The 11780-nt window shown below is 52.0% G+C and overlaps 2 protein-coding genes across 2 annotated transcripts; one reads left to right on the top strand and one right to left on the bottom strand.

Annotated features, from left to right (window-relative positions):
• Positions 1-4106, bottom strand: NCLIV_024050 (conserved hypothetical protein; the record flags this gene model as incomplete). Its single annotated transcript, XM_003882599.1, has 6 exons — positions 1-23; positions 366-453; positions 985-1204; positions 1427-1521; positions 1976-2127; positions 2705-4106. The coding sequence occupies 6 exons, from the start codon at positions 4104-4106 to the stop codon at positions 1-3; spliced, it is 1980 nt and encodes a 659-aa protein (XP_003882648.1).
• Positions 4107-6186: 2080 nt separating this feature from the next.
• Positions 6187-10541, top strand: NCLIV_024040 (Aminotransferase, related; the record flags this gene model as incomplete). The annotated part of the gene is made up of 8 exons (XM_003882598.1): positions 6187-6510; positions 6678-6830; positions 7385-7694; positions 8141-8283; positions 8564-8710; positions 8855-8953; positions 9414-9795; positions 10315-10541. The coding sequence occupies 8 exons, from the start codon at positions 6187-6189 to the stop codon at positions 10539-10541; spliced, it is 1785 nt and encodes a 594-aa protein (XP_003882647.1).
• Positions 10542-11780: the final 1239 nt, after the last annotated feature.

Raw genomic sequence — 11780 nt, 5'->3', positions numbered from 1 at the left:
TCAGTAATCGTCGTCGCTGCCGTCTGAGAAAAAGGAGACGCGTGCACAGAACGCGGACCACTGTGTTTTGTAAAAACGCACAAACACAGGCAGCATTGAGTTGAAGCCAACAACCAAGACGCAGAGGTATCCGCCGCTCACACATGTACATAGATGTGAACCTAGTAAAAACCCTGCGCACGCTTGACACGAAAAACACACAGCAACGGGAGTAAAGACGCAGAAAACGGAGGACCACCGGCGACGCGCAAGCACTTTACAAAACTGCGACACACTCGTAAAGAACATGCCGAAACACCCAGACCCTGCGTCCAGGCACATATCTGACAAGTCCGACGCTTTCTACGACCTCGAAAAGCCCTCACCATCCGAAGAGCTGGAGCTGCCGCTGTCGGCCACAGAGGTGCGCTGTTTCTTCTCCGGCGGCGAGGGAAGATTTCCTGCTTCGCTACTCTGAAACCACAGACGAGAAAACGAAACGTTAAATGTGCACGAGTGAACCGTGGGAAACGAAGTCCAGCACGCCAAAGGCCAAATAACAGACACGCGAGTGTATCCCCGCTTAAACCGCACTCCACCACGCAAACTGAGCAGTCAGTGAAGTTGTCTCCGAGACAGAAAACAAGTTGAACGGCTCAGACTGTCTTCTGAGATAAACGTGCTCGAATGCAGAAAATTCGCCTCAAATTCTCACAGCCTTCCTTGCCATAGAAATATATATATATAAGGGTATCGATGGGGGGGTGTATGTACTCATGCACCCATCCAAGCAGGCATGCAAACAGTTCAAGATGTGTGCAAACTGTCGCTGGACTGCTTGAATACTCGATGGCTGTGTAGAAGTGCAAGGATGCCTTCACATCTCCACACACTTAATGTGTACCTATATAGACGTATACATATATATATATATATATATATTTGTATATATAAATATATGCATGGCTGCATTTAGCTGTGTGGGCAGTGAATGTGCGTGTTTACCGCGGCCGGTCGTTTCGTGGCCGCGTGCGTGACTCCATGGGAAGCATCGCCACCAAGCAGAGGCGCTCCACCGTAGGCCGCGCCTGGAGCCTGCATCGAGTACGTAGGCGGCGCCGAACGGCCCGCGGGAGACAGGAGATTTTGCGCGTGGGGAAGGCCGTGAGAAGCTTGCCGCTGGTGCTTTTCGGCCAATTTCCCTCGACACCAGGCAACCATTTCCCTGACAGAGGAGAGAGGAATCGCCAGAAAGAGAAAAGGATAGAAGAGGGAAATAGTGTAGGGACAGGAAAAAAAAGATCTCCCTGTGTGTCCTCTGCGTCAACTGGACACAGCGCGAGATGACTGCAACGGCTACACGGAGACGCCGAGGAAAGCAGGACTCCCCAAAAGGAAGACGACAAAAGTGCGAGATACACTGGACACGTGAAATCGTAGAACCCACCGAAAAACTTCCGGCGCAGTACTGGCGTCGTCCAGCTCCACTTCTCCAGTGCCAAAGGACAGCCACATGGCGCGATCCTTGAAGACGCTGTACAGCTGAATGCACCAGAAAGCACACACCGAGAACTGTCATTCTTTTAAAAGTCTCCACTTCCTCTCTGGTCCACAAGCGCACACACTACGGAAGATCGGAGTCGCTTGCCAAGTCGAGGAATCCAGCACTGTGTGCATGTGGTGCATGGCCTATCACGCTTGTTCTGATTTTCGGTGACCCTTGTCCGCGTCTTCGCGAGACCCTAAGCGTCGTCCCCCGGCACCGGCTATCAGCAGCGCGTATCCTGCCGCAGTCCAGTCATTGTGGGAGGCCGCGGAAAACGCAGTGAGACGGAGAACGCCTGCACAACTCCTCTCGCAAAAGTGCCCTCGAACGCTCCTCCCTCACTCCCCTGAGGCCTCGTGTTGGGGATGCCATCCTGGATCCTTCATCTGCAGAAAACGCACGCAGGGAAGGGAAAAGGCGGAAGGCCGCCTGCTCCAGCAGTGTCCTTACCTCCAGGTGAACTTCCATGTCCAGCTGGCCAAGGATCTGCTGGAAGGCCTCACGCTCTTCCGCCTTGACCACGCCCGAAGCTGCAGGGACACTAGGGCCCGACGGGAAGAGGTGTGCACCAGAAGCGCCTGCGTGGTAGACGTTGCCCAGCTCTGTTACAACGGATGCACGGAATCCACAGCGGGAGCAAACGTGGGTTGTGTGGAAAAGAGAGACCTCCGAGAGCAAAAACGGAGGGCTGTGCTTTAGAAGGCCACCTTCCACCGAGGGAGTCCCCAGTCCGATTTATGTCCGAAGCACACATAACTGTGCATCAAATGCAAGCATCGAAAATCACCTTCCGCGCGAGCGTTGTCGGCGACACCGAGTTGGTGAACATGTACACATCGGCTCTCGACAGACGCGTAGGTAAGAACGCCTTTGCCTCGGATAGGTTGCGATGCCACTCTTCTCTCCAAGTACCCTGTCAGTCAAAACTGTCATGAACGAGAGCGGGACACCGCCGCTTCGTGCCACGACCTCCCTCTGCTGTCTGTACCCAGCAACAAAAGGGGGCCAGGAAAGAGAGGCGAAAACGTAACCTCTCTGGCATTTCGTGGGCTAACAAAACTCGCACAGAGAGAACGGTCTGGGATTCTCGGTTTCTCCCTCTCTCTCACCGCCCTATACGTTTTCCTTCAGTCTGTTCAACGTGGATGTTTCGGCAGAACGCTTTCTCGGGATCCGTACCTCCACTGGTGCCGGAGTTCTGCAGACCTGTCGCTCCTCGACCTTTCGCTTTTCCTTTTCCCGCTTTGCCTGCGTCTCGACCTCTTCCCTTCCTCTCCACTCGGCCCGCGATCTGTTGCTTGCTTCCGACACTGGACTGATGACCCACTGAAGCAGGCGGGAGGCCTGGGCCGCCTGCCGCCCCGGGCGTCGAGACACCCAAGGACGAGGCAGAGGCGCTGGAGTGGTTGAGAGCGCCAGCAATGAAGCCATCAAAGTCGCAGGACAAAAGACGCTTGTTTTGAGTCAGGGACTGGAAAACAATCGAAGCTTCTTGTGCCATCATCCAGTACTGATTTCCCGGCTCGTAGTATCGAAAGGCGCACAGGAAGACAGTGTAGACGTCATTGAAAACCTCTTCGGTGCACGTGTATTCGTTTCGCTCCAGGCGGTCCAGCACGCTTTCCAAAGTGATGGGAATGGCCGGAAAGACCTTCCGAGCGAGCTCAGGATAGTGGGTGTCACGCGGAGAGACGCGCGGGAAGAAAGGGAGACATACCGGTTGTTTACAAAGCTCCACGAGAACCTCATGCATCCAGCAAACCCACGGCGAGGGGACCCAGGACTGGCTTCCCGCCTGTGCATCTTTCGAGTTTCCTCGCCGACTGGATGCTTCTTGGGAAGGAGACGAAGTGTGAGAGGCGGAATGAGACAAAGTTTCTGCTGGTGCACTCGCGGCTGAAGGGCCTGCAGAGGAAGACGAGGATCGCGAAGAACGCTGAGGACGCCCCGAGGCGCTTAATTCTGTAGGCTCGAGCTTCACGCCTGCACTATCAAGAAGGCCAGAAAGCGCGTTCAGCCCTCGACGCGACGAGGCGCCTACACCCTTGCGAGACCGTTTCGCGCCTCCAGGGCAACGAGCAGCCTCAATAACCGGTTGAAGACGCCAAAGCGGTCGACCGGACTTGTCGCCGCCAGTTTCTGATCCCTTCTTCGCCCACTCGGCCACCAAATGTTCCTCGACTGCTCGCGCCTCCGCCTCTGTGAGCAAAAGCTCGCCTCGCGCACAATCGAAGCCGTGGATGGCGCCGTCCAAACGGACAGCCGCGGAGGACGCAGCAGACAAAGGAGGCGAAGTGCCAGGATTAACAGAGGCTGAAGACGATGTACACTCGAGAGGGGGGGAAGTTTGAGAATCCCCAGCGGAACTGGGAGCTGTGGAACTCCCTACCAGCGGCGAGCCAGCAGTAGCCGGGGCAGAGAGGGAAACCGGGGCAGCTGAAGAGTAGGCCGGACTCGAGACCGCCGGTTCCTCTGTAGGTACACTCGAGGCAACCACGAGCGCGCTCGCCGATGGAGGAGCTTCTGTTCTTTCTGACGTCGACGGGGCCGACGAGGTCGGCGCTGCACTTGGTTGCTCCATTATCGGAACGATTCCCCACTTGACGATAGCAACTGGATGGCAGGAATTGTACCAAAAAATGCCACCAGCAGAAGGAAGCAAGCAGACAGGACGCAGAAAGCCTCAGACTGGCGGTATCGGCGACACCGCCGTTCGCGATGGAGTCGCACGCAATGGAGAACTTCCGCCTTTGTCACCGCAAAAAGGCCAGCACAAGAAGGCATCGACGAAGAAACGCCGGTACCTCTCTAGAGAGGCTATCGCCCCAACTAGCGAATGTTTGCTGTTCTCGGTAAATAAAGAGTCACTCCTTTCCTTTCCGTCGTTTTACAACGGGAAGTCGCCTTGTGTTCCACCGCTGGAACCGTGGAAAAGCGACTAGGCAGTTGTACGGACACGAAAAGAGTGCTCGCAACACAAATATAAGCGATTTCAAAATACTCTAAACTCCATGCTCCCATATGACGCGCCAAATTCCCGATGAAGCCAGAGATTTGATTCTCAAAAGCAGGAATAGAGAATTAATCCGCGGCGAACAAAGGCCTGGGCACGCGTGGCGGCTCTTTCGTTGTTTTTGTATTCGGCACTGCAGCAGACACTCTCTCCCCTTCAAACGAACCCTTTGAATTTTCCAAGGGTCTGCCTGTATCTTCCCCTATCAAATACAGGTTCTGGTTCGCGAGCACCCGCCCTGTGCCCGTTAGATTCTGCCGGAACGGGAGATGCACAATTCAGAAAAAAGGAGTATCCATCCGCGGATACGAACTGTGGTTCCTTCACCACGTATGCGGTCGAACGACTACGTCAGCTACCACAAGCACCATCATTTTGTTGCGCATGACGAAATTGGTTATTCCTAACGAATTCAGAAAAACTCTCTCACAGGCCACGCTTGCATGCGCAGAATCCCCACTCAGCTGTTCCTCTGTGGTTGTGCAGCCTACGCTGGCAACGGGATTCGGAGCTCTGAAATGGCTGTGACCCGCCCCGTATGTCGATGGTTTGGGGCTCCACGCGTGTACTAGTCGAGGAAGGGAATGGAAAATCTGTGCCTGAAAAGAAGGCGTAACGCTGCGAACGAAGTCTTTTCCAATCCATTTAGTGACGCCGAAAAGGAAATGGACGTGAGAGGTAGATGAACCATTACATCGGGATTACGAAGGACGGTAGTATAATTCGATGACTCCAGCGCCAGAAATGCCGGAATTAATAGCGAATGTCACGTGGAGGTGACAATCCCGTACATACACACGTCTTCTCTCGCTTCCGAATACGAGTACGCACAATAGTTGTCTATCGGTGCCTAGACCAAGTGTGCCGACGTATATATGGATATCGTCGCATTGTAGACCCCCAGGGATCGAGTTTTGATGCTGCAACACACGTCTTCGGGAACCGGCAAGTAAATAGAGACGCATTTCCCAAAAAGGCAGTTCTTCGCTGTTGCTCGTGGATTCAATTTAGCCTGCACGAATTGGTGGGGACTCTGGAAAGCACGCCTGTGCCCGTTGTTTGAGTGGCTGACATTCCTGCGCATTACGGCTTACTCTCGGCTCCCGTTGCAGCACGAGACAGGAGACTCCGTTCCCTCCGAGAGGAACGTTCACTTGTTCGTATGTCTTTCTGGGCTTTTCCTTTGATGTAATCAGAGGAAAGGGGATGGTTCGTGGAAAAAATGAGCCGTTCACCATATGGTCTCGAGCTTTTTCCCGCCACGGGAACTTCCCATACGGGAGAGGTGGCCAAGAACCTCGCGTCTCACCAAGCGCGGTTGCTATTAGTATAAACCTAAACGGGGGAAGCGTTGGCCGCACGCACCGCCGACCTCCGCCTAGTACGCTCTCGGTGTGTCATCGACATGTTTTGATGAGTCTTTTTTTGCCCGTTTGTGCCCTTCCATATCTTCCTTTCGCTTGTAGGTCGTCATATAGCTACTTTCAAGGCCATTCTTTGTGGCTTTGGCAGGGTATCTTGTCATTCGTTGTGACCGTCCTTGTGGGAGGCCGAATTTACCTTTTGCTTGTATAGAGTTGAAACAGTTTTGCATTGGCCGTTTTTTTTGGCGCGGTTTCCCGTTTTCACACAACACAAAGTTGGCTCAATGGAAATTGCCGCCGCTACGGCCGCGCCGCCGGACAGGCTGGAGGCCGTTATTAGAGGCTCTCATCCTCTGAAGGCGGCAAAGGAGTCACTTGAAGAAGCAATAGCGCCGGCGTCCAGCAGTCAGAAAAACGCGGAGAACCCGTTGCCTTTGTCTCAAAATGCAGCACTCGATAAACTTTCTCGAGATAATTTCAACGGGACCCTGCTGCATCGAAGCCGCAGTCACGGGACAGGCGGAAATGACGGGGAAAGTCGGCATCATCCGATTCGTCAGCCAACGCTGACTATGAGCTCTCTGCCCCAACGTGTTTTGGAATGCAAGGTGCGTCACATTTTCTCTGGCCCGGCAATCATCTTTGTTGTAGACTGACATATCTTCAGTTTTCGTCGGGTACCATGTATACTCACCTGAAAGCTGATATGGCAGAGAGATATTTCCTACTCCGCTTCAGCTGCCGTGTGCTGTTGCTCCTCGTTCCTCACATGCAGTATGCAGTGCGAGGCCTGACTGTACGGCGTGCTCTAGAGCTGCAAGAGCAACTAAGAAAGTCCCCGAATTGTCTTAACTTCAACAAATTGATCTACCTCAATACAGGGGATCCGCAGGCTCTGGGACAGCGTCCCCTCTCGTTCTATAGGCAGGTGAGCGCCAAATTGTCAATGGGGTAGACGCGGTGCATTGCCGCGTGAGCCGGTCACAATCGGGAGTTATAAGCAGGCAAATCTGCAGAGTTTCACGGGAAAATCTCAATTTGTGAACAACCGTACAAGCACTTGAGGTCTACTTGCGAAAACCGCTGCAGATCGACGACGTGTCTGCCTCCACTTGCGTTTCGTGAGCCCAGAGAAAATGGTGGTCTCTGCTTTTACAGCATGTGAACCCAGACCGGAAAATGATTACCGAGGACTCTCTGCAGGAAGAAGTGTTTTTGTCTGTTCCCCCCGCATGCGCCTCCCAGGGGTCGCTGTCGAAAGGAAGGCGGCTTGCGAAACTGCGAGATGTCTCTACAGGGCGATGACTTGGGAGAAACCATAACAGGCTTCCTGTTCAGCACTTTCTATTTTACGCATAAGACACTCTCTTTCGTACTGCTTGAGTTGCAGTGCTCGGATCACGCACATGCTTCGCAGATTTACTCGGGGAAGACAAGTTTAGTGAGGCATACGACGACGTTTGTACGTGTGCGCATTTCCAGGTCATGGCGTGCGTTATATATCCGCCTCTGGTGGGTGTTTCTCTCGGATACAATCGCCTGGCTATCAGTGATGAGGAGCCTGAAAAAGGACAGAATGCTGCGTCTGAAGAAAGCGTGCGTAGTACAGGGGAGAAATCACACTTCCCTTCTGACGTTGTGGCGAGGAGTCGGCGCTATTTACACGCCATGGTGTCAGCAGGCGCATACACGCATTCCCAAGGCCTTCCGTTGTTTCGCCAAGACATTGCCGCGTGGCTGGAGCGCAGGGATGGTATTCCGACCGACCCAGATAACATATTTTTAACAGATGGTAAGCGGCGGAGGTTGTGGGACGATAAGCTACCACATGCCGGTCACCATTTTGTATTTTCCGCTGGTAGAGCCCGTGCGTCCATGCGAGCCGACCTGTGTAATCCGTTCCCAACAGGGAGATGCTGATCGTTTTTTTTTCCTACGCAGAACGGCAGACCCTGGGAGATACGATGCTGGTTCAAGAGGTGTACCGCGGTCTGCGGTGATGTATGATATCTCGCTGAAAGTCTGTCGTCGTTCTGCTCGAATGTCTTCCTCGGCTTTAAGATAGATAAATCCGTTCCGCTTGTTCTGCGTTTTTTCGTGGTCCCAGTTGGTTCTTGACAGTTCACGACCGGCTCGTTGGTAAAGCTTTACAGATTGGAAAAGCTTTTCAAAGAGGTACTTGGAAGCGAGGCTAGCATTTTAGCTTGTAACGCCTATGCGGTCGTGCGAATGAATCAGGAGCCTCGTCTGGCATTCGCCTTGCAATGGAGCTTCTTCTTTGCGACCAAAATGACGGCCTTCTGATACCAGTACCCCAATACCCTCTCTACGCTGGCCTCATCGTTCGCCTGGGTGGCTGTGCTGTCCCGTACTACCTAGAAGTGAGCGAGCGTGTAGCCGATATAGAAGCGTGATGGTCACACAATAGCTTGTTCACTGCTCTCGGTTGTGTATTTGAGAAATGCGAGACTATATTTTCGATTGTGGGAACTATGCTGTAGCACCGGTGGGAAGTGAAGGCTTTGTTCTTTCACGTGTTAGACGATTGCATGTGGCCGCCTTTGAGGAGCTCTCAATGTCACGAGCCTCCTTGTAGCGATACGTAAATACAACACTCAGCAGTAGAACAAACCATAATCCTCGGTACCTTCTCTTTCTCAGGAGGAGACAGGGTGGTCTTTCTCACTATCTGCAGTCCAAGAAGCCGTGGAGGATGCAAAAAGAAAAGGAATTCGCGTCAGGGGTATCATCGTCATCAATCCAGGCAACCCCACTGGCACAGTCCTGACTCAACAAGAGATCCGCGAGGTAAGGCCGTACCTTATGAACCCGATAGTGTTTGTTTTTGAGGCAGTGGGAGAATGGTCACGGTTGTGGAGGTAGGCGAGAGTTAACGGCTGCCTCCTTTCCCAATTCTGGTGTTCGGTTTCTGCGTCGCGTGCCTGTGTGCAGATTATCAGTTTCTGCGACACAGAACGCCTGGTCCTGTTGGCGGATGAGGTGTATCAAGATAACGTTTATGGCAGTGTGCCGTTCGTTTCTGCCAGAAAGGTAAGGAGCCGCTTCTGTTGCAAGTACACAGATTATTGAGGAGGAACTCGTTATCATTTTTTCCTGGGAAAAACTTTGCCCGGGTCAAGCTCCGAAGACGCCGTCTTGAAGTAATGTCTGTATGCGTACAATCGTCTTCATGTATGCCAGCACTTGACTACGTATATATATATATATATATATATATATATATACTTGTTCATATATATATATATATATATGAAGGGAGAAACTCTCTGCAGCGGCATTCGTTCAATCAGCTGAAGCAGGAGAGGGGTCTTCGAAAAGATTTTACTGGGTTGCCCGTGCGTTATTTGTAGCAGGAGTTGCTGCGGCGGTCCGATTCGTGAATTGACGTGGTGTATGTTTCCCATTGACAAGAGCATGTATTCGGGCACCGACGGCTGAACCTTGGAGCCTATGGAGGTCCGTGGGTTGCGTGCGCTTTCTCTCTTATCAGGTGTTACATCAGATGGGCGCGAGCGTAACACTCTTTAGCTTCCACAGCAGCAGCAAAGGTCTAGTTGGAGAGTGTGGACTTCGAGGAGGCTTAATGCACGTGGACACAGTCAACGAGGATGTCCGTCTGCAGATGTATAAGCTAGTCAGTATGTTCATGTGTGGTAATACTCTCGGTCAGTTGGCTATTACTTGCGTTTGCTCGCCTCCGAAGCCCGGAGACGTCTCTTACGAACGTTTTCAACAGGAGAGACAGGCCATCTACGACTCAATGAAATCCAAGGCTCATTTGGTGTATGAGCAGTTGAACAAAATTGAAGGCGTCACGTGTCAACCAATCGTGGGATCTGTATTCTGTTTCCCGCGAATCCGCATTCCGCCAGGTATGTGGATGCGGGCGCCTCGAACCTTGAATTATGGGTGGAGAGGAAGAATGGCAATAGACCCCCCCCAAACCTGGTGCCCAAAACGAGTTGGGAAATAGTTTGAGTTGCAACTGCACACCGAGCCAATGTAGGTCACATAACGTGCTTTGCTCTATAGTGCAGCACATTCCTCTCGAAGCGTTTGCTCGCAGAGGCCCCTGACCAAGTTCAAAGGCTTTTTCCACGGTTTTCGTACAGAAACAGTTCCAGCGAAGATTGGAGCCTGGGCAAGCAGATAATTTTTTCCCATGCTCACGCAGTTGGATTGCCCTGTTTCAAAAGACTTCTATAGAATGTGCTAATGGTGTCTCATCTGTGTTCAGCGGTCCTGTCGGTGTAAAGTTTTGACTTCGTCATTCAGATGTCGGTGTCAGTTCGCATGTACAAGTGTCGGTAAACATGCGAACACGTACGCAAACGCCGGACTACTGTGTTGTGTCGATCGTTTTCATCGCCTTCTTGCGCTATTCTGCACAGGCGCTCTGAGGGAAGCTGACAAAAGGGGAATGGAGGCAGATCTCCTGTTTTGTCTGGAGCTTTTGGAGGCAACGGGCATCGTAACCGTGCCGGGTAGTGGATTTGGGCAGAAACCGGGCACGTACCACGTCCGAATTTGTATTCTACCGCCGAAGCATGTGCTTGTCGAAATCTTGGCGAAGGTCAAATATTTTTACGCGGTGTTCGTAAAGAAGTATTCTGATTAATGAAGCCCGACTGGACGAAGGAAACTTCCACGCGGGGACAATCCTCGTGGATTACGGTGCCCTAGAACACATGTATTTCCTTATTCTGGTATGTATTATGGAAAAGGTGACGCGAGAGTTTTCTCGCACAAGATAGTGACGTTTTGGCGCGTCTACACTGGCTGTTTGCGGTGTAAGTTTGAACATGCTACATTTGACGTTTTGCATTCCAGGTACGTGACACAGTGTCTACATTTTTTGCGGGGCTGTTGCGTTTAGACGGCATAACCGTAATGAACACGCGACGCGTCTGCAGGCGGAACGGTGTACGGGGAGAGCCAGTTATGTATAAAGAAACAAATAGAGTGGTTGCTGTTGCATCAGACAGTATGTGCATAAAGAAACGAAATTTTTTCGAGGGTAGGAAACGAATTGTACCGGTCTCAATTCACTACATCGGGGAATTGATACTCCTGCGACAAAAAAACTCGCCAAAAAGTCTCGCCACGTAGTAGGCTTTTGTTAGCTACTCCACGAGTTCTGTGTAACATTTTGTTGTGCCATCCGGTTCTTCTTTCAAGATGTACAGAGTTGTACATGAAGTGGGCGAAAAGTTGTAATCTCGTGGGTAGTATGCGTGGCTGGCATTTGCTCCCGCAGCAGGTTGTTCTTGGCAAAGAAAAACAAGAAGTGCAACAGAAACAAATTTCGCCAAAGCCAAACGGCGTTCTTTTCGGGTGTGGAAAATGTATCTGAGGCTTGCCAGCCTCCCACGCTCTGATACAACTGTCACTGGACCGTCTCAGTGTCATCTGGCTGTGAGAACCAAGTTAAGCATCATGTAAATGCCAGAAACATCAGCTCCGACATGTGCGGAAATGTAGCCATAGAAAGTTACCGATCAAAGTGTGAATGCAGTGGTTGTAGATACAGAACATCACAACACAGGCAGAGTGCTTTTCGTTTTCGTATCCTTCCTCAGCGTATGGCGGCAATCGATTACGCTCCACAAACGTAACCAGCATAGACATGGCGCCCCTGTCACGGCTGTGATTGTCTTCCTGGTGCGTAGTGGAGTACACTGCAAGCCTCTGTGGGCGGAACACAAATGTTGAGCAGGTCGAGTTTCGGGCACACACTCCGCCTCCGTGGCAGGGTGTGCCAGTGTGACACTTGACGTCTACAGTGCATTGTGGGTTGTGACTACATCTTTTAGCTGAATGCAGCGGAAGATTGTGTGGGTTGTGGTACCTCGGGGAA

Source organism: Neospora caninum, chromosome VIIb (assembly GCF_000208865.1).
Source record: "Neospora caninum Liverpool complete genome, chromosome VIIb".
Lineage (NCBI taxonomy): Eukaryota > Apicomplexa > Conoidasida > Eucoccidiorida > Sarcocystidae > Neospora > Neospora caninum.
Note: the sequence above shows the minus strand (reverse complement) of the source record. Positions and strands in the feature narration are given on the sequence as shown.